At 45.4% G+C, this 23,388-nt stretch overlaps 1 protein-coding gene across 1 annotated transcript in view; it reads left to right on the plus strand.

Annotated features, from left to right (window-relative positions):
- The window catches only part of MTA3 (metastasis associated 1 family member 3), a 429,588-nt gene that overhangs the window by 374,598 nt on the left and 31,602 nt on the right, over positions 1–23,388 (plus strand). The window contains 1 exon segment of the mRNA XM_030195789.1: positions 4,178–4,329. Coding sequence (XP_030051649.1) covers positions 4,178–4,329 — 152 coding nt within the window.

Here is a 23,388-nt window from a genome sequence, read left to right on the forward strand (position 1 = left end):
GGGCGGGAAGACGGCCGCGCATGCGCGGTGGGCGTGCCCTGCGTGCCGACCGTCCCGCGAAGCTTTTTCCGGTTGGTGGGGGCTGCCGCGGACGTCAACCCCAGTCGTGAGAACAATCAGCCTGCTGTCCTCGGAGAACAACTGCTACAGGTATGTATCATACCCTGTGTTGTTCATTCTGTAATAAGGTACGGTCAGTGTCACCTCCCTCTCCACTTCACAGTCATAACTTTAAGAACAAAAAAATTTTAATCCATAACTTTATGATCCATATCAATCCAATTTTGGACTAAAGGTGCGCTGACATTGAGGCTCATTTACAAAGACTTGCAAAGTTCCTTAGTTTACTATGGAGCTCATTTTCAAAAGAGAAAAACGTACAAAAAGTGGCATAAATCTGAATTTGGACATTTTTCTCACAAAAATGTCCAAATTGGTATTTTCAAAACCAATTTTTAGATGTTTTTCTGTGAAGTCCGTCAGAAGTGCGTTCAAATCACAAGGGGGCATGTTAAAAGCGGGATATGGGCGTTCCTAACAGTTGGACGTTTTTCAGCCATAATGGAACAAAACAAAACCGTCCAGGACTAAAACTAAGACATTTTGAGCTAGACCTGTTTTTATAACGAATAAGGCACAAAGAGTGCCCTAAATGACCAGATGACCACTGGAGGGAATCAGGGGTGATCCCCAAATACCCCCTCAGTGGTTACTGACCCCCTACCACCCCCCACAAATGTGAATACAAATATGATTTAGCAACCTCTATGTCAGCCTCAGATGTTAGAGCCAGGTCTATTAGAGCAGTGTGCAGGTCCCTGGAGTAGTGTAGTGGTCAGTGCAGTGCACCATGGCGTGGGGGACTCTGGTCCCTATCTCCCTCTACCTGTCACATTTGTGGTGGAAACCTTGAACCCTCCAGAACTCACCAGCAACCCACTGTACCCACATGTGGGTGCCCCCTTCACCCATAACGACTGTTGTGTACAGCTGTGGGCAGTGGGTTTTGGGTGGCCCAGCAGACAAGATAAGGAAGTATGTTTTTGAAGTCCAATGTAGTTCCCCCTAGGGTGCCCCATTTTTCTCCTGGGATGTCTGGGAGACCAGTCTACTAAAAATGCTGGTCCCTCCTACATCCCAATGGCTTGATTGTCTACATTTTCACTTGGACGTTTTATTTATTTATTTATTTATTTATTTATTTTATTTTTTTTAATGGACCAAAACACAAAACCTTGTTAGAAACAGTATTTTCAAAAACAAAAGATAGATGTTTTTCTTTTTGGAAAATGACCTTTCTTGTTCAGATTTTGGATGTTTTTTTGTAAAAAGTCTAAAATCGGACTTAGACATCATATCGAAAATGCCCCTTCGCGTAACTTTGTAAGTCTGAGTGCTTTGAAAATACGCCTCATTATGTTTCTTTATACAACTTCTATGTTCCACAATATTGGTTTTGACCATACACCTGGAGCCCTGTTTACTAAGGTGTGCTAGCGTTTTTAGCACGTGCTAACAGTGTAGATGCCCACAGGAATATTATGAGCATCTATATGGTTAGCGAGCGCTAAAAACACCTCTAGCACTCCTTAGTAAACAGGGCCCTAGATGATGTATATATTCAACCTCTTTTCATTTCATGATGATACGATATTGAATGGTTAATTCTATGTTAGCAAGTGCTCTTGTTTTTTGTCTTTGTAATATTACTTATGTATTTTATCTCCTGATTTTTAAATGTCATCGGTGTTAACTTTTCCGCTTAATAGATTTGGGTTGTTGTTTTTATTCATTTTATTTATTTAATGATTTAATTTATTTCTGTATTTATTGTTTGAAATTTATGTGCTTATGTACATTTTTATTGTTTTGATTGCTTTTAGATGTGTCTTGACCTCTGACCTCTGATGTGTGCATTACTTGCCAAAACATGGCCGTATCTGGTCCTGTAGCGTGTGCTGTAGGTGCTGGTTGGAATAAAGCTATTTTGGTTGTTCAAGAGTGATCTTCCACTGTTTTGTCTTTTTTTTCCACCAAATAAGTATCTCCTATATAGAACTGCCCTCTATATTTCAAGTGGGGCAGTTCAACTGTTGGTTTTTGAGTTTACATCTGCTAGTTTTATATTTTGCACATTAAAAGCGGGAGTTGCATCTCGTGTTTCTTTGGTGTTGTATACTGCTTGCAGAAAATGGCTTCTTGGGGGTTCCATTTAATTTTCATGTATATATTTCATTTTTTAATTTGTGGTCACTTATTCTGTATTCTCTGAGGGTCTATCAGTGTTTTAAGTGTGTGACTTAGACTAGTTATTCTATTATCATAGAGAATCTATGTAGGGATATTTAGTAATCTGACTTGTTTATTTTACCAAGTAAGTATATTGATGTTCTAGAACCGTCTTCAAAATGGTGCTGCTGACATCTAGCAACAGTCTTGCAGTACTATTGCTAGAGGGTGCAAGCTTCCATATAGGAGTTTTTTTCTTTTATTAGCAACTTGAACCCCATAGCAGCACCATTTTTGAAGAAGACAGCCAACAGTACAGGAGTGAGTGGGAATCAGTCCTGACCCCATTGCCCTCAGGACCCCTGGGGTGAGTCAGAGTTATGCAGGAGGGATAACTAGCTGATGTGTGTGCAGGGGGGGAGGGATGCTGAGATGAGGAACACTGAAGTAAAAGTTGGTTCAGGGTGCTACAATCCCTTGAGCTGACCCTGTATTTCCTCCAGAATGCCCCCCCCTTGTTTTCATCCCTGACCCCAATACCCCTCCAACTCAAGTCCCCGTCCAGTGGGTCCCCCCAAATGTCATGACAGATCCCCACTGAATGTTCCTCCAAACTCCAACTTCTCCCATCCCTCCATAGGTCCCCCTGAGTCTACCTACCAAATTCCTGAAGTCTAGTGGAGTTGGGGGAAGAGAGATCCTCAGTTGTTCCCTTTCGGTACTGGGTTCAAAATGACACAGGCAAGGCACTGCTTATCTTTCTTGGTATCAGATGGAGCGCAACAGCCTCCAGGGACCTGAGACCTGGCTTCTGATACTACCCAAGTGACTCAGGAAGATGTGACTACTTCTACTGTATTCTCTATGCCTTTGTAGATGGTAGCCTTTGAGGAGCAGCTCATGAGGAGGTTTTCTGAGCGGATGGGGTGCTTCTTTGTTTGGCATGCTGTTACAGCTTCAGTGCCATCAGTGATGGTACAGAGAAAGCTCCGGCCAAGAGAATATGCACTGCCTGCAGGGGAGGCATCATCACCAAGACTCAAAGGGCCTTGGGGCCAATACCTGCTGCACCACTCTTGATCTCTTGTTCTCCAGTACATTAGGGAGGCATTGAAGATTCTCAGCATCTTGATACCCACACCCAAGACTTGACGCTTTCAATCTGACTTGCCAGTGTTTTTTATTTTCTTCATGTGGGCCCCTTTTCCATTTTTGAAGGACATTCTTTTAGCTGTAATAACCTCTTTCATTTCACCTTTTAACCATGCTGGCTGTCATTTCTCTTATAAGTACATAAGTATTGCCATACTGGGACAAACCAAAGGTCTATCAAGCCCAGCATCCTGTTTCCAACAGTGGCCAATCCATGTTACAAGTACCTGGCAAGATCCCAAAACAGTACAATACATTTTATGCTGCAGATCATGTGCTCCACTAAAGACTAGCTCTAGAATTTTTCCTCCTCTTGTTGACTCCTATACCAGCTACTCAATAAAGTAGGACCCCTTGGAAAACTGAACACTCTGGCTGATTCTCAGCAAGCCAATGAGCATCCTGATAACTTTATCTGGATATTCAGTGGAATTTATCCAGATAAGTCTGCCACAGACTTTACATAGGTTGTTACTCAGACAACTTTTAAGACAAATCCCAGCTAGACTAGAAAAGTCTTTCCACCCCAACCAGACTTACCTGGTAAAGGATAACTACATCCTAGGCACTCTTTCCACTCGAGTTTTGTGTGGGCAAAAGTTTGCCCTCAACAAAATACTCATTCAACAAGTGAATGCTCTCAGTCCCACAGATACGTCCAACTAACTTCCAAAGATAGCCAGACAAATCTTTTGCGTGTTGACCTCTAAATGTTTATGTGAAATATTTTATCATGCTGATCTCAACTCTTGGTATACAAAATACTACTCTTTTACTCCTTTCATTGTCATTGCAGCATGCTTCTCATCATACCTATTTGAGCAATGGAAAGAGTTTGCACAATGTGAACATCATTAAACCAAACACTATTCCAGGGGTCAAGAGACAGAGAACAAATTGGCTTGATGCTCCTGATGATGGTTTCTTTATTGTTACAGAAGAAACAAGGTAAAGTGAAAGTAATGTAGGTCTGAATGACTAAGAACCTAATTTAGACTAAGAATCTGGCAGCTTATTTTGAAATGCATCCGTTGTTACTGCGTTTCTGTATTTTGCTTTCTCTGAGCATAAGCAAGTCATGTTTTTAGTTCACATGGCTCGTATAAATTCCAAGAACATTCCAATCCGCACATGGCCCCTCCCATGGCAGGACCCCTCTTATCGGACCCATGCATAAAATTCACACGTGGATCCTGCTGCCAAAAAATGTGCACATAAATTTTAATCGATGCCAGTTGGCACTGATAATTATTGGCACCCAAATATCGGCACTAATTGGCGTATTATTCAATTAAATTGAATGCAGAAGTTGGGTGTGTGCCCAAATTTCCGTACATAATTGTGAGTGTCATATATATAATTAGGCCGTAAGTTTATAGAATACCAACAGTTACTCATGCAACTGTGACATTTAGTTGTGGACATTTACACTAGCCACCATCAACATGGTGTAACTGGCCGTGCCGAAATGGCACATAAATGCTGACTTATGCTAGTAATTGCCGATATAGAATTTGTGGTTAGTGTGCACCATCCTGGCATCTAGGTTTGGTAACCTATAGAGAATTACCTCCTACCTGAAATTCTATAAATGGCACTTAAAATTGCACATGAGCATGTGCCCAATTTACACGTGCAACATAATTGAATAATGAGCCAATTAGTGCCAATAATCAGGTGCTAATCAATTAGCGGCACTAATCAGCATACACGCACATTTTTAGTCACAGAAGTTCAAAAAGAGGGTGTGGCCATGGGAGGGTCATGGGCAGATCGGGGCATTCTTACAATTTATACAATAAGAGGGATCCATGCCTAATTTGGATGTGAGAATTTACACCAGGGTTTGTCTAAAACGTATTCTGTAAATGGCGCCTAACTTTCTATAGCACAACTGGACCTTCAAGACTGGGATAACAGGAGTCCTTTTGTTAATAAATAACCCGACACAGGCCGTGTTTCGGAGTATACAACGCCTGCCTTAGGGGTCCCGCCAAGAAGAGATGTCTTTGATGTTATACTGACGACGTTCTACAAGAGCCACAGTTCTCTTCTTGGCTTGACCCCTGAGACAGGTGTTGTATACGCCGAAACATGGCCCGTGTCGGGTCAGCTAACTATATAAATGACAAGTGACCGACTTACCCGCAAATGCGCAGTAGAGACTTCCCTCTCTGTCCCGCCCTCGCGTCAAGACGTGATGACGTCAGAGGGCGGAACAGAGAGGGAAACGGACACTGCCGCTGGAGCAACATCACCGGCGCACCAACCTCTACCCCCCCCATCCCCTACGTCACTCCCGCCCCCCTCCTTATCCGGGCCCCCTGCACTGACATGACAGCGCCTCTCACCTCCGTGTGGAAGCGCTGCAGGCAGCAAAAGAGCGATCTGCTGCTGCCTGCAGCGCTTTCACGCGGAGGTGAGAGGCGCTCTCATGTCAGTGCAGGGGGCCCGGCACAGAGGGGGGAGGGAACGGGGGCGAGGAGGGTAGCTGGACATGGGGGGAGGGCAAGGGCAGAGAGGAGGGTTGCTGGACATGGGGGGAGGGCAGGGGAGAGAGCAGGGTTGGTGGACGGGGGGGGGGGGGGGGGAGGCCAAGGGAAAGAGAAGGGTTGCTGGATATGGGGGGAGGGAAGGGGAGAGAGGAGGGTCAGTGGACGGGGTGAGGCCAGGGGACAGAGGAGGGCTGCTGGACATGGGGGGGAGGGCAGGGGAGAGACCAAGGTTGCTGGACATGGATCGGGGGAGGGCAGGGGAGAGAGGAGATTTGCTGGACATGGATGGATGGAGGTGAGAATTATTACATTTTGCAAAACACAAATCTCGCCCGTTTTAACAGGCTTAACGGCTAGTTTACTAATAAAGGATCCCGTTCTCCCAGTCTTGAAGGCCCAGTTATGCTTTTCTGTTTGCTATTTTGTGTATACTGTTTGACCCTCTCTGGTTGCCTAACTTTCTACGCCATTTATAGAATAGCACTTAGCTTGGGTTTTTTCGGTGCCAATTTTTCGGCACTATTTCTAGAATTTGGTCCTTTATGTATAGTCAACACCACTAACTATATACATATAGCAGTGCTGGCGTTTAAATTTACAGTTGCCACTGCCGATAAAAATCTGGCCAATATTTTACTAACACCCACTTCAATTCTTGGTTCTACTGCAAATACATTTATTTTTAGGGATATGCTGTCATTTAAAATGGTGTGAAAGGTCATCAACACTTCTTGCTTCTCTTTGTTTTAGAAACAAATTGACAGAAACCTAGAAATTTCATTCGCTTAGCATTTTCTTTGTTGTTGTTGTTGTTTACAATCAGCTTTTTCTCTTTTCCACAGTTAAACCCATGCCCACTCTATAAAAGAAATGGCCACTAGACTCAGTCTCACCACCACACCCCCACCATTGGCTCTTCTATGCACTTATTCTGGCCCCAGGGTCCAAAATGAACAGGGATGATTCCCAGTGATGGTATACCTGTGGTGTGTTTGCGCTATAAATTTATGTATGGGCATTAGAATGTTCTCCATCCCTTTCTGAATAATTCCTAACATTCATGTTGTTATTTTGGCCTTCTGCAGTACACTGACCTGCGGATATTAATGTATTGTCCACAGTGGCTCCAAGGTCCTATCCCTGAGTGGTATCTTAGTCTCGTTCTAACAAATGTGCCACTGTATGTTGTAACAGCTGCATTCAAGTTTCAAGGTTATTGGGGATTTGCTATCCTGCCCATCGCAGAAAATCATCTAGGCAGCTTACAGTCTAAAATTGTAGAGAAAAGGGGAGGTAGGAAGGACAAGACATAACAAGAGGGGTAGTGGGGGATAAACTACAATTTTGATAGGTCAGCAAGGAGCAGTATGAAATGAGGGGGACAAAGTTGTTCAGGCCCACTTCGGAAAGGGTAAGGCATTCAGATAAAGGCATCCATGAACTGGAAGGTTTTGAGCCCAGATTTGAAGTTTTATAATGAAGTCTGTGTCATGTTCCCCTACCTCAACGCAAGCGGCGTCCTTGGGCTGCGCGGGGTCCCGTCAACATGCACACTTGACTAGTACTGCCTGAGCCATGTGTGTGTAGTCCTCTCTGGGTTTGTTCAGAGAGCGGTGGTTGCAGGCTCTTTAATTGCTTTGCTTCCATGCAACTGTTTCTGTTCTCTCTCTCTCTCTCTCTCTCTCTCTGCCTGGCTTCCAGGCTCCTTGATTGCTTTGCTTCCACCCACCTGGGTCTGCTCTTCCTCTGCCTGGCTTCCCTTGCTTCTCTCCTATTGGTCTTCTGGTTCTTTCTTCCCCTGCTCTTGCCCTATGGCTGTGCCCCTTCTCCCTGCTGATGTCAGACGCCAGCACTTTATCAGCTGAGCTCTCCCTGGACTCCATGCTTCTGCTTCTACTTTGGTAGGTGTTTCTAACTCTGTAGTCTGCTTCTTATCTGCTGGTCCCTCATTGCTGACTTTGCCTGTACCTGGATTACCCTTCTGCCTGCCGCCTGCCTTTCGCCCGTACGTGGATTACTCTCTTGCCTGCTGCCTGCCTTTCGCCCGTACGTGGATTACTCTCTTGCCTGCTGCCTGCCTACTGACTTGCCTGACTAACATTCATCACCCCGCTTCCAGCTCCGTCCAGTAAGTCCTGCAAGCCACCCACACCTAGGGGCTCAATCTCTGGGGAACGGCGGTCAGTGCACATGAAACCCAGGGTTGTCCAGCCGCCAAGCAGAACCTGGTCTGAGTACCGGGCTCAGCAGCGCTCTACTTGGTACAAGAACTCACAAGTCTGACAGTCTGTTGGCAGAGAGACTGTAGTAGTTCATTCCAGAGCTCTGGCCCTAGGACTGAAAAAATTTCTTTCCTGATGTGCTCATGAAAATGTTCTCATAGTGAGGGAATTGTTCATTGATTTTTAGATGAGGATCTTAAAGTTCTCTGAGTAGAGTAAGGAGTTAGTAAGCGGGAAAGGTATGGGGGCTTGTCATAATGTTGGGTTTTATAGATAATGCGATGGGTTGAGGGTAATCAGTGTTCTGCTTTCAGGAGAGATGTTACATTCTTGTTGTAGTAAACGTTTGAGGTAGTCCTGCTAGCAAAGCCTTGGCACGACCACTGTTTGGATTAAAAGCTGCACCTTCTCACTAATCACGAAAATGATAAAATACTGCCTGAGCTAATTTGTAAATGAGGACATCAAACGACAAATTCCTGTCCAACCATATTCCTGAGTTATAAACCTCTGGTTTAAATTGAGATAGTGAGTATCTTATGACTTTTGCTCTGATAGTTTGCGTCCAGCATTTTCTGATTAGTGCTACGTGATCAGTGAGTTGACAACACACATACAAGTAGGACTCCTCGTTTTGCATTCACTACTTGGTGTATTTATTGACCCCTGATGCAGATGCTTTTTTAGCGTCGAAACACGGCCTGTGTCGGGTCGTTATCATTGATATAATAAAGACTGTTGGACTCACGTCTCCAGTGGTGAATCGTCTTTTAGTCTCTACTTTTGCCTTCTGTGATTCGTCATCGTAGAGAACTTCTCCTGTTCTATATTTTAAACTGAGATAGCTCTGTACAGATGTGGACAGCTTTTTTTCTCCAACTTTTAATTCTAAGCTGCTTTGGTGGCCGTTGAAAGTGTAACAGGTGTAGGATAAGCACAGGGCTCCAAATATTTAACTGCATTCAACCATGTATTTATCATGTGTTGGAAGTAACCAAGTGCATGATAAACATGTAGGGGAATAGGCTGGGCCTTGAATTTCCACCAGTAAGGAAGAGGGAGGAAAGGGGTTTTCTGAAATTCTGGCCCTCATCAGCAGAGAAAAGGGAGTAACAATAGTGGCAATGGAAATTTGGAGATATTGGGCATGGGGGATGAAACCTTATTAGTATGAACAGAATAACTGGACAGACTGGGATGGGCTAATTCATATTTTTTTTTGGTTATCATCTATGTGAAGCAGCATTGGTGTAGTTTGGGGAGGTGAGGGGGCATTGCCTCCCCCCCCCCCCCCCCCCCCAAATGAGCTACCTGTATCTGGGCAGTGGTCGGGTCATAGGCACTCAACTATTAGCTTCGGCCGCTGCTGTGGTGGCCTGGAGGAACCACAAGCTTCCATGCTGTGCTCTGCCTTTCCCTTCCCTGCCTCTCACTCACTCTCTCTCTCCCCCAGGGCCCACCGCGGCTGCAAAGCAAACTGAAATCATGCATGGGGCCATAGTCCTTCCCTCCTCCTCCCTCTCCAGAAACAGGAACTTATATCATGAGGAAGGAGGAGGGAAGCTGGCAGTGGTGCGCATAGGACTATGGCCCCACACATGTTTTCAGTTTGCTTTGCAGCCACGGTGGAGCACGGGGGGGGGGGGGGGGTGGAAAGAGTGAGCGAGAGGCAGGGAAGGACAGGGCAGAGCATGGAAGCTTGCAGTTCTTCCATGCTGCCATAGCAACAGCCAAGAGGAGAAGCCAGTGGTTAGCTGCCTATGTCCCTATGCCTGCCCCAGGGGAGAGGGGGGGCTGGCTGGAAAGAGTGAGCAAGAGGAGAGGAGAGGTGAAGCAAGGCGGGGCACAGGCTGCAGAGAGTGAGCGAGAGGCAAGATAAGGCTGGGCATGGGCTGGAGAGAGTAAGCAGGCAGGGGGGGAGGGAGAGAAGAGATCCTGGATGGCTATAGCAGGGAATGGGGAGTGGGGGATGGGAGATGCTGCGAAGTGGGAGAGGGAGAGATGCTGGATGGAAAGGGGAGGGGAGACACTGGATGGAATGGAATGAGAGAGATGGGAGATGCTGCAAAGGAGGAGAAACAGGGGGCAGATGCTGGATGGAATGTGGAAGGAGAGATCCTGTATGGAAAGAGGAATGCAATGGGAAGGGAGAGAGAGGGGGAGATGCTGGAGGGAAGAGGACACTGTATGGAAAGGAATGAGAAAGATGGGAGATGCTACAAAGGTGGAGAGATGGAGGAGATGCTGAATGGGAGGGGGAAGGGGAGACACTAGATGAGAAGGAATAAGAGAGAGATGAAAGATGCTGCGAGGGGGGAGAGAGAGATGGGAGATGCTGTATGGAAGGAGGAAGGGGAGAGACTGGATGGAAGGGGTTTGAGAGAGAGATGAGAGATGCTGGATGGAAGGGGGAGGTGAGTGACAGGAAGAAGGGAGAGGGAGAGAGAGTGGAGATGCTGGATGAGAGAGAGAGAGATAGGAGATGCTATATAGAAGGAGGAGAGAGGAAGAAGACTCTGGATGGAATAGAGGGAGAGAGAGGGGATGGAAGGAAACACAGAATGGAATAGTGAGAGAGAGGATGGAAGGATGAGAGAACAGAGTTAGTGAAAGTCTGGGGGATATGAGAAAAGGGAACAGGAGGGCCAGGGTAAATAAATAAATAAAATCTGTGGAAGAGACCAACAGGTTTATTTTCAAAAGAGATCGCCGGCGATCTTCCGACAAATCGGGAGATCGCCAGCGATCTCCTGAAACCTGCCAAATTGGTATAATCGAAAGCCGATTTTGGCCGGCTTCAACTGCTTTCTGTTGCAGAGCCGGCAAAATTTCAAGGGGGCATGTTGGTAGGGTAGTGAAGGCGGGACAGGGGCGTGCTCATGACATAGCCAGCTTCGCCCGATAATGGAAATAAAAGCCAGGCTTGACGAGCATTTCGCCGGCTTTACTTGGTCCCTTTTTTTTCACGACCAAGCTTCAAAAGGAAGCCCCAACTGACCAAATGACCACCGGAGGGAATCGGAGATGACCTCCCCTTACTCCCCCAGTGGTCACCAATCCCCTCCCACCCAAAAAAAAAAATCGAAGTGCTCGTCAGGGACGTCCTAAATCAAAACTATTTTTGCTCAGCTTTTTCAGTAGTAGCAGCAGTGGGATTTGAACCAGCCACCTCTGGATTACAAGAGCGGTGCTCTAACCACTTGGCCACAGCTCCCCTTACTTGGATGTCTCTCCCTTTTGATTATGCCCCTTCAGGTCTTTCTCAGCCAATCACAGTCAGGGGTCTCTCTTAGCCAATCACAGTGCATTTAGCTGTCTGTGAGTGGCTGAGAGAGACCCCTGTCTGTGATTGGCTGAGAGAGACCTGAAGGGGGCATTCAATGCTAGCAGAATACTTGGAGGGGCATAATCGAACGGTGCCAGCCATCTATATGGCGGGCCATCTTCAGGGCCGGCTCCGCAAAGGGGCGGTGCCAACCATATTATTGAAAAAGATGGCCGGCCATCTTTTCTTTCGATAATACGGCTGGGGCCGGCTAAATCTCAACATTTAGGTCAAAATGTTGAGATCGCCGGGTTTACAGATGACTGACTTCAAAAAAATTGAAAAAATATAGAGGTGCTTGTCAGGGACGGCTTTTTCAATAGTACCAGTGAGATTTGAACCAGCCACCTCTGGTTTACAAGACTGGTGCTCTAACCACTTGAACACAGCTCCACTTACTTGGATATCCCTTCCTTTTGATTATGCCCCTTCAGGTCTCTCTCAGCCAATCACAGACAGGGGTCTCTCTTAGCCAATCACAGCACATTTAGCTGTCTGTGAGTGGCTGAGAGAGACCCCTGTCTGTGATTGGCTGAGAGAGACCTGAAGGGGCATAATCAAAAGGAAGGGATATCCAAGTAAGTGGAGCTGTGTTCAAGTGGTTAGAGCACCAGTCTTGTAAACCAGAGGTGGCTGGTTCAAATCTCACTGGTACTACTGAAAAAGCTGTCCCTGACAAGCACTTCTATTTTTTTTCCACTTTTTTTGAAGCCGGTCATCTGTAAACCCAGCAATCTCAACATTTTGACCTAAATGTTGAGATTTAACCGGCCCCAGCCGTATTATCGAAAGAAAAGATGGCCGGCCATCTTTTTCAATAATACGGTTGGCACCGCCCCTTTGCGGAGCCGGCCCCGAAGATGGTCGGCCATATAGATGGCTGGCACCGTTCGATTATGCCCCTCCAAGTATTCTGCTAGCATTGAATGCCTGTGCAGGATCAATCTGTATTAGTCTGGCTTGTTTAGTTTTCTAATAGGTGTATTGATGTTCTAGTGCCCACCACAATGTTTATGGTGCAGCCTTTTCTTAGGTAGGCCCTTCTTGTGTGACTCCTGGAAAGTAGTGCTGTTATGGCATGGTAGAATTGCTCCGTAGTTCCTGAGTGACATTTGTAGGGTTTGTATTACTTTAAAATATGCCTGATTCTGGGTTTCAGATTTGAATTTAGATCACGCCTTTCTCAGTAGTAGCTCAAGGCAAGTTACATAAGTAGTAGCTCAAGGCAAGGTACAGTAGATATTTTCTTTTCCTGGAGGGCTTGCAGTCTAAGTATGTACCTGGGGCAATGGAGTGTTAAGTGACTTGTCCAAGAAATCCATGAATAGCACTGGGATTTGAACCCTGCTTCCCTGGTTGGCAGCCTCTTCCTCTAACCATTAGGTACAGCTACTCCAGATGATACTTTTTCTCAAACATATTTGATAACCCAACAATAAACTAAAGGTTGGCAGATCTGAGGCCTGGTGGCTATTTGGTAACGCACTAGGCAAACCAGGTTATGGTTGCTGGAAACCACAAGTTTTCTGTTACAGTGCTGCTGAACATTACCATTCACATGGCCAACAGGAAGATGCTGGACTGGGGAGGTAGAACTGATTGCTAGCCAAGTGTTAAATACCTGCATATATTACCAGAATACTGTAAATACTATTCTGTTTACCACTGTGCTGTTGTGCTGTCCTTGCTTCCTCCACTGTGTTGTTGTGCTGCATTGTTTTGGTGTACATTATGTAAATTCTTTTGGCACATGATTCCCTGGAGTGGTGCTCAGTGTGCATATTATCATCAGTAAGAGAGATAATTGGGGTTGCAGCTGCTGGAGCTGCTCCAGGGGTCCTTCCTTGCTGTGTTCAAAAATGCCCCTACTGTACCTTTACTGTTGAAGTAGGATTTGCCCCCGAACCATAAGGATTTTAATTTACCCCAGCCCATTCCACCTCAGTCCCACCTACCTGAGCCTCCCCAAACAGTTGAGTCACTGACTGCTTATGATGGATTGGAGAACGAAAGTGGAGGTTAGCAGGAGGAGCAAGAAAATGGGGAAACTTGTGTGCAAAATCTTCAGGGAGAAAACAGGATTTGGAAGGGATATTTTAAGGGAATTCTATAATGGGACACATATTTAGGTACCTGATTTCTATGAAGGAAAGTAGATGCCTACCTTTCTTTATAGAATCGGCTCCTATAAGTGCTGTGTTATAGAATTGCCTTTTATGTGTGTGTGTGTGTGGGGGGGGGGGGGTAGAAGAGGTAGGATCCCTAACCCCTTTTATGCTGTTGTGGGGAGATGGAAGGTCGGGTGGTTGGGTTGCCAAGCCCATTTTGTGGTGTGGTGTGGTGTTTTGCTAGGGTATGTTTTCTACCTAGGGATTTTTTAACAGTCCAACTTGTTCTGTTTTCCCAGTAGGATTGATGTTCTAGGGAAGTGTGTGAGGAGAAGGAGAGAGTGAGGGACACCATGAGACAAACTTCCCTTGGTGCTGGCTCATTTCAGCGGAAACAAATCTTCACTGTCCAATAAACTGGGTTCATATCCAGTCTATTTTTTGAGATAACCATAATGAATATATATATGAGATGTATATATGCAAATGGATATGATAATATGCCGCAGCCCCCCCCCCCCCCCCCCACACACACAAATGAAACAGTCAAACTATGCCTAAGTTCAGGCCTCAATAAATTTTCATTGTCTAGAAGCCAGCAGCAGAGACCTCTCTTGCTTTTTCCTTCCCCACTCCTCCAGCATTGTCCCCAATGAAGTTGGGTGGGGGAACAAAAATCTCCTCCCAAATCAGCAGTAGCTGTTTTAGAAACAGTCTTTCTGAGGCTCCATTTTTGTGTCTGTGGACAAAGAAACTGTAAGAAATCTGTTCCTTAAGGTGCCTCTGCAAATCATTAGCAGAAGTCAATAGTTTCCCTCCCAAAGCATGCTGTCTGTTTTGTGATGGCTGAGGGGCCCTTTTACTAAGCCGCGTAAGCGTCTGTGCATGCCCAACGCATGCCAGAATGGAGTTACCGCCCAGCTACTACGTGGCTCTTGCGGTAATTTCATTTTTGGCATGTATCCGATATGTGTGTCCGAAAAATAATTTTTATTTTCGGACACACATTCAGCGTCGCTTCTTCCCTCTTGGGTTCCGTCACCATTTGTCTGAGCAGAGCACTTTGGAAAGCATCCACGATCTCTCTACTTCTTTCCGATTTCGCAGATGGAACCTTCTAATCTACATCCGGCAGATTGTGTCGGAGGTCTGTAGACAAAACCCAAGTAGACAGAGGTTCAATCATCTCTTTTTAAGGTGATACAAAGCGCTTCTTCTTTTCCCCAGGTCCCTGTCATTTCAGTCGCTGCAATATCATTTCTCACATACAGAGCTGCTCCTCCACCTTTACGACCATCTCTATCCTTCCTAAATAGATTATAACCTGGTATGTTTGCATCCCATTCATGGGAACCATTGAGCCATGTCACCATGATTGCAACAACGTCTAACTCTGCCTCCAACATCAGGGCTTGAAGGTCATGAACTTTATTGTTTAGACTGCGAGCATTTGTGGTCATCGCTTTCCATCTACATTTCAGTGGAATTTTTATCTTCTGTTTAGTGTCTTGTTTAGTCTCACTTCCTGCTGTGTTGGTAAGAAGTGATTTGCTAAGATTGTTGTTTTCATTGCTTTCTTTTCTACTGACGCATCTTGTCTTTAGCTTTAGCTGGGGGTGACCACTTGTAGTAGTGAACTGCCTCCATATGCCACCCCCGCCTTCTAGTTTAAATGCCTAGAAATATATTGTCTGAATTTCTCCCCAAGGATTTTTTTTTCCTTCCACAGTGAGATGCAGCCCATCGTTATAGTATAGTCTTTTGTTTTTCCATTTATTGCCCCATCCTCCTATGTACCTAAATCCTTCTTGGTGACACCAGGCTTTGAGCCAGCTATTGAAATTCTCAGTACTTTGCAATCTTTTCTCTCCCTTTCCAAAGGTAGGTAGTACTTCAGAGAAAGCAATTGTTTGTATCAAAGGTTTTAACCCCTCTCCCAGCTCCTGAAAAGCTCTCTGCGTGGCGAGTGGGGTATTACTGGACAAGTCATTTGTTCCCAGGTGGATAACAACATCAGTGTTTGACTCCTTAGTTTCTTCTCTGATTATAGAGATTATTTGCCTGGTACTCCTGGTAGCTGAAGAGCCTGGAAGGGATTTCATTTTGCATGGCCCCTTGAACTGTGTTTCAAAGTTAATGCCTCTGATAATGGAATCCCCTAGTAGCAACAGTTTCCTGGTATGAGTTTCAACATTAGTGATTTTGGGGTGGCTTCTTTGGATACCTTCATATCTTTTTGTTCCACCTTTTTCTTCCGCCTCAGTTCTATTTTCAGGACCATCACAGTGCTGTAATTGAGCGAAAGAATTCTGTAGGGGCAACACTTGTGAGGGCGGATGCTTCTGTGTCACATAACGAAGTCTGCCTGAGCCTACCTCAACTTTGAGGCAGTGGTGAGAATTTGGTATGATTGTGTGCAGTATGATTTTGTGTAGTCCTGGAAACTACTTTAAGTGCATCCAATTCAGTGGTGTGCTGGAGCGGGCTCTCACGGGCTCGCGAGAGCCATTTGTTAAGTTTTTAAGAATTTTGGGAGCCGGTTGTTAAAGTAGGCCTCCCCATGGCTACTTTAACAACTGACTCCCAAAATGTGGGCTTGGGCCCCCTCCTGAATTCATTGTTACTTTGCTGGCAGTGATGCTGGCCCCACCAGCCAAGTAAATAGACTGCTGCTGCTCACTGCTCCTTGTTTCTGACTCTGAGCATCAGGCTGGGACTTTTCATGCAAGCGCAAGAAGGTTCCATCATGCTGCTCACAGCCAGAAACAAGCAGCAGAGAATGGTGGCAGTCCATTTATAGGCTGGTGGGGCTTGGCAAAGATATGCCTAGCGTGCCTGCACAAGGGAGGGGAGAGAGCGCATGTATTCCCCCCCCCCCCCCCCCCCCCCAAAAAAAAAAAAAAATTTCAGGGCCGGCTATGCCCGGAGAGAGAGCCCGTTGTTAAAATTTTACCAGCACACCTCTGATCCAATTCCTGCTTTACTTTACTGAGCTCCTGTTTTAAACTAGTGAGCTGAAGACAGATAGGACAAGCCTTAAGTCTCCAGATGATTGGCCTTGAAACTAAATCACCGCAATTATTACAGAGAATAAAAGTCATCCTGATTGGTTGAAATGGGTATGAACAGGTGTACTATGATGGGGTTAACAGTTTGGAATGTATATAGATACTAGTAAAAAAAGGCCTGTTTCCGAAACCAATGAAACAGGCGCTAGCATGTGGCTTTTTTTGTGTGTGTGTGTATGTGTCACAGAGTTATTTTGTGTGTGTGTGAGTGTGTGAGGGTGCGGTGTGTGTGCAGGTTGTTGATGTGTGTCTTTTTTTGTTTTGTTTTTTGCTTGGGGGTTGGGGGATGTGCTTTGCTGTCCTTGGTCGCTGTTTGCTGCTGGCTGGGTCGCGGGTAGTCCTTCCAGCTGGGCCGCAGCTTGTCCTGTTTGCCCACGTCCCAGATGGTGACGGGCACGTTGTTTTCCGGCTCCTCTGACTCCATGTCAAGCGATCCCAAATGTAGTCTTTGCTATGGGCCCCGGCACTCTTCAGTACTGGCATTAGGCATTTAAACATTTCTCCCCCCCCCCCCGGTCTATTTTTGCACATACCCACAGCAGGAATATTATTCTCTCGTTCCAGCGGTGGTTCTGTGCTCTCCGTTCTGCACAGATAATGAGCCATTCTGCTGGGGAATGCTCCTCCCTTATTGTCACGTAGTTTCCTCTGATTGGTCCGTCTTACGTTGCCTAGTGTTGCCTGGGAACGGTGTTGTGATGGTCCTTTGTGTTTCAGAAAGTTGAGGGTGTTTTTTCTGATTGGTCTGTCATGCGAGGGCGGGGCAGAGAGACATGGTCAGTGTTGTGGCTTCACCACCATGAATCCATGAACCCTTCAGGGAGTGACTGAGTGACTTCAGAACGTTGTCTTCAGAACGTTGAGGGTGAGTTTTATTATAGTAGATATATATATATATAGATGTGTTGGGGGGGGGGGGGGGGGCGTAGCTGTAAACCCTGGTGTTATCTAGGTGACCATAAATACACATTGCCCATCTGAAACGTTATTATCTTAAGTATAGAGGGGAGCAGAACAATACAATAATACATCACAAGATAACTTTACTATATAATAAATATCACCAATTTATTGCAGCAGTTTGTGTCATTACTTTTTTAAAAGCTAAAACTTAAAATTACAACAAGCAAACAACCATGTAAGAATCTAGGTTAAGCTATTTATCCCAACTGTCATCAGTTTCAAGTTTGTGACAGGAAAGTAAAGTCAGTAAATCACTTGTATACGATAAAATATTGAAACTGGGTAGACGGGGATATTTTTAATGTACCTTTTACATTAGTTATCTCCGGATGAGTGTTCTTTCCTATCTTGGTGATAGTGTTCCCTTTTTATCTTCTCATGTGCTTGATTTTGTAAATCACTTTAATCTTGGAGGAGTGGCCTAGTGGTTAGGGTGGTGGACTTTGGTCCTGAGGAACTGAGTTCGATTCCCACTTCAGGCACAGGCAGCTCCTTGTGACTCTGGGCAAGTCACTTAACCCTCCATTGCCCTATGTAAGCCGCATTGAGCCTGCCATGAGTGGGAAAACGCGGGGTACAAATGTAACAAAATTTTTTTTAAAAATTAAAAATAAGGTAATCAGTATAATAAACAATAAACCAAAGATGGGGAAAGCTTTTTATGTAATTGTGGTTGTCCTTGAGGTCTTACATCATTGTGTTGCATTTCTGTTTGAAAATGTTGTCAACACATTAGGACTCAATGGAAGTAATTTATATATAGTGGAGTCCCCACTATTCAACATAAATGGAACCAACCCCTGAAGCAAGCGGCCCTATCCGCCAAAACACGGTCCCATTTTTCGGCTGAATGTTGCTACTAATTTGGGTTTCTGCCAGGTACTTGTGACCTGGATTGGCCACTGCTGGAAACAGGATAGTGAGCTTGATGGACCATTGGTCTGACCCAGTACGGCTATTCTTATGTTCTTGTGTTCTAAGTCATTTTATCATCTGGTAATACTTTTACTGTACCTTAATGTAACTTGCCTTGAATTAATAGGGAAAAGATGGGTGCTAAATCCCATCCCCAGAGACTTATCAGCCTCATTGGGATTACTTTTCTCTATATGCTACTATATATTCGTCCCAGAGTTGTATTCTCTTTTCCGGAACCTTATCAGCTTCCTTGAACCTACTATTACTCTATTTTCCACACTCTATATATTCCCGGAGTTGGTGCTCTCCTCTCCAGAACCTGTAAGCTACATTGAGCCTACTGCTATGCGGGAAAATGTGGGATACAAATGTAATCTCTCTATATAAAACGCACCTCCAACGTTCTAATGAAACCAGAAGCCTGAAACCGGAAGATGTAGTTGTGTAGATCGCTTTTTGCCCATGAGTGTCTGCCCCGCCCTCATGTCACAACGTGATGACGTCGAGGGCGGAGCAATGACACTCACCGAATCGCATCGCTCACCCTATTTGACACATTGGAGGTGAGTTTTATACAGAGAGATGATGTCCCATTGGAATGTTGGAGGCGCAGTATCCGCCCTTTGCCACACCTCCCCCCAAAGTCGCCGCCCCTGCACCCCCCCCAGGTTGCCATCGCTACCACCCTGCCCCCCCCCCCAAGGTCGCCGCAGCCACTTCTCAACCCTCTACCACAGGTCGCCACTGCTCCCCCCCTCCGTCCAACGTCAGCTGCGGGGACAGGGCACAGGGGTGGAGGCGGAGCTTCACACAGAAACAGAAGCGTGGAGGGGCGGAGTAGCTGAGGCACTGCCCGCCCCTGTGAAAAACACGCAGGTGTCATCTCTGACACAACTTCTGTCCCTCAGAAGCTCCCGCCTGCCATGCCGAAAACAGGACGTTGCCTCACAGGAGAGCACTGCGTTCTGGACGCCGAAGAATTGAAAAAGTAACATCAGAAAAGGGCGGAATTCCTGCCATAGTGTACGAGCCTCTCAACTACCTCCTCCGATGTCTAAGTACCGCCTCCTCCTGACTCACGGCTATACAGCGTTACAGAGGGTGTCCGGAAGGAGAAGCGAGAGACACCTGTGCACGAGAACAGCCGGCGGCATGGCGCGGTGCCTGCAGTCCGTGCAAGAGTTTCTACATGATGCTTTTGTGCACTTGCTGGTCGTGTAGTACAGCGACGAGGCAGAAAAGCTCGCCCGCAAGAACCACCTCAGCTTCAACTCGGAAGGTGCGTGTGGAGGGAGGGAGACCCTGAAACTGGGAGGGAGAGAGAGACCCTGACCTTGAAACTGGGAGGGAGGGAGACCCTGAAACTGGGAGGGAGAGGTATGGAGGTGCCCCTGGCACACTCTCTCTCTCTCTCTCTCTCTCACACACACACTCACACCCAGTCTCACTCTCTCTGTCACAGACACACACTCGCACATTCACTCTCTCACAGAGTCACTCTCACACACACACTCTCAAACATACACACTCCAAGGAAAACCTTGCTAGCACACGTTTCATTTGTTTCAGAAACGGGCCTTTTTTACTAGTAAATAAATAAATCATAAATAATTTTTTTAATTAAAATTAAATTCTAAAAAGGCTTTTTTGTGTACATGACAGTTTACTACATGAAATGCCTTTGCTAAAATCATGCACATTTACAAGGATGCATCACGACAAGAATGCATGTGCCTGTGTATGACTCTGGTGTAGGCATGTTCACAGTGGAGTTTGAGTGCAGTGTAGGTAGATTCATAGTTTACACATGGTTGTGCGCATCCATGCGTACATTTACCCAAATCCCAAGTTCATTATAGCAGGATTGGTGCTAGTATTTAAGACACAGAGGTGTCCATGTGTCTTTATAAAACAGCTCCAATATACTTGCCCATTTGGCTTCTCAACCTAGATGACATGTTACAAAATTACTATCTATGGGGTCCTTTTACTAAGGTGCGCTGAAAAATGCGGGTTTTGGGTGCGCGCCGATCCATTTTTCATCGCGCCTGTAAAACAGGTCTTTTTTACATTTTTGCCAAAAATGGGCTTGCGGCAAAATCAAAATTGCAGAGTGTCCATTTTGGGTCTGCAACCTTACTGCCAGCCATTGACCTAGCGGTAAAGACTCACGTGGTAACCAGGTGGTAATGACCTACGTGCCACTATACACGAGTCCAAAAATAAAAATTTATTTTTATGGATGCGCGTAATGGACGCGCGCCAAAAATGAAATTACGGCAAGAGCCGCGTTGTAGCCGGACGATAACTCTATTTTGGCATGCGTTAGGGACGCGTAGATGCTTGCGCGGCTTAGTAAAAGGACCCCTGAATTCTTTTGAAAATTGTCCTAATACTACATGCAATCTGTGTCCTTTCAGTGGCACAAAAAAAAAATTTTGAATATCATTATCTGTTGTTTCTTCATTTGTGAAATCTTTTTGACACTTAGGGGTCCTTTTACAAAGGCACGCCGAAAAATGGCTTGTGGTAGTGTAAGCGCGGGTTTGGGGCGCGCGCCGATCCATTTTTTTAGCGTGCCTGTAAAAAAGGCCTCTTTTTTTCTGAAAATGGACGTGTGGCAAAATCAAATTTGCCATGCGTCCATTTTGGGTCTGAGACATTACCGCCAGCCATTGACCTAGCAGTAATGACCTACACGTGTCAAATGCCACTTGGCGCGCCCGAAAATAAAAAAATATTTTTCAGACGTGAGTATCGGACATGCACCAAAAATGAAATTACCACAAGAGCCACGCGGTAGTCGGGCAGTATCTCCATTTTGGCATGTGTTGGGCATGCATAGACGCTTACGCAGCTTCTAGATTTATAGCTGAAACATATTCAGGACAATTCTGTAACTGGGTTTAAGGCACTTGTAAGTGCATTCAGTGATATTTATTTTATTTCCACATGTTTGATATACCGCCAATTGCATTGTGTTGCTTCTAAGCAGTTTACAGATCACACATCATGGATACGTTAAAAAGAAAAGAAAATTATAGAACAAAGAGGAGTGTGGGGTTGAAATTTTATGAGCATTTTCCCCGTGCTGTATTTGTATGTTAGCGTTCCTGACTCTGTTTGATATCTTCCGTATTTTTACAGGAGGAGGGCTAGGGCTTCTTCATCATAGGCTAAAAACCTCCTTGTCTAATTTGCTTGTCTTCTTAGCAGATAGAAAAGCACTGCCTTAACGTAATAAGAGATTACTTAACTTTAGACAGGCATGCTAGCCTTCTTCAGCCATTACTCAGACTGTGGTCCACAGGCCCCGTTTCGCCTCTGCTGCTTCAGAACCACAGGTCTCCAGTTAATCCATTCACTCTGCTGACGGTTGCATGAAGGGCCGTCAGCAGAGTGAATGGATTAACTTGGAGACCTGTGGTTCTGAAGCAGCAGAGGCGAAACGGGGCCTGTGGACCACAGTCTGAGTAATGGCTGAAGAAGGCTAGCATGCCTGTCTAAAGTTAAGTAATCTCTTATTACGTTAAGGCAGTGCTTTTCTATCTGCTAAGAAGACAAGCAAATTAGACAAGGAGGTTTTTAGCCTATGATGAAGAAGCCCTAGCCCTCCTCCTGTAAAAATATGGAAGAGGTGCTTCTTGAGGCATTTTCCTCCTTTAAGAATGATTAATTAGTGCTTACTTATTTCAAGACTATGTTTCTATATTTATATGCATATATTTGAGAGGAAACCTGTTCCCCTATAATATTTATAGTTCATCTGTTTGATATCTCCCAGGAGTATCTAGTGTCCCTTCATGAGGATCCATTTGTACAACAGACATTGGAGCTATCTAAAGGATTTTTGACAACTGAAGCAGTTGTTTTATGCCAAAACACAGCACACTGTTGAGTCTTTTTCTCCAGCTTTAGCATTTGTTGCTTCAATAAATTGTTGATCCATGGTTTTACCTCTGGGGTTGTTTCCGTGACTGCTTGGAAGGCTACTCTTTTTCCCTACTATATATATTTATTTGGATTTTGCTCACACCTTTTTCAGTAGTAGCTCAAGATGAGTTACATTCAGGTACACTGGGGTATGTCTTTGTCCCTGGAGAGCTCACAATCTAAGTTTGCACCTGAGGCAATGGAGGGTTAAGTGACTTGCCCAAGATCACAAGGAACAGCAGTGGGATTTGAACCGGTCACCTCTGGATGTCAAGACCAGCGATCTATCCACTAGGCCACTCCTCCGCTTTGGTTTGATTGCTTCTTCAAGTGAGGTTCCTGTGTCTCTGTTTGTCTGAGGGACCTATTAAATGAGAGTAGGAATCAAAGGGGAAGGAGAAGTGAGTAACTGTATGTTTGCTGAAATAGCCAAGTTTTAATTAGCTTTTTAAACTCATTCGATATCAGTCAGTGCTTTCCATAAATAAGGACCAATGTAACAGAAGGTGGACCAGCTCATTGAATCAAGATACAGTTGGGTGTGTAACAGAACACATAACTGCAAGGGCGCTCATATGTGGGTGGAGAACGGGTGGGACAATAACAGGTAATGGCTGCATCATTTAGGGCTTCTTTTATCAAGCTGCGCTAGTGGTTCCTTAATAGGAATGCCAACGGTTCCCACTCAAAGTGAATGGCTTTTGTCGGCATTACCACACCAGGAACCGCTAGTGCAGCTTAATAAAAGAGTTCCTCAACCCCTTAATAATAATCCCTCAGGCTATTTCATAACAGAGGGAAAGAAAGAATGAATGTACTTACATTAGTTGACACTATTGGCGTTGGAAGATGTTTCTTAGTGCTGGGCGTGTGTGTATGTGCAGGATCCTGCACAAAATCTGCACGATCATATCTAAACCTCCACTACCCAAGCAGCAAAGGACTCAAATACAAATCCAGCTTTTCCTACCTAAG

This window comes from Microcaecilia unicolor, chromosome 3, assembly GCF_901765095.1.
Source record: "Microcaecilia unicolor chromosome 3, aMicUni1.1, whole genome shotgun sequence".
NCBI classification, from domain to species: domain Eukaryota; kingdom Metazoa; phylum Chordata; class Amphibia; order Gymnophiona; family Siphonopidae; genus Microcaecilia; species Microcaecilia unicolor.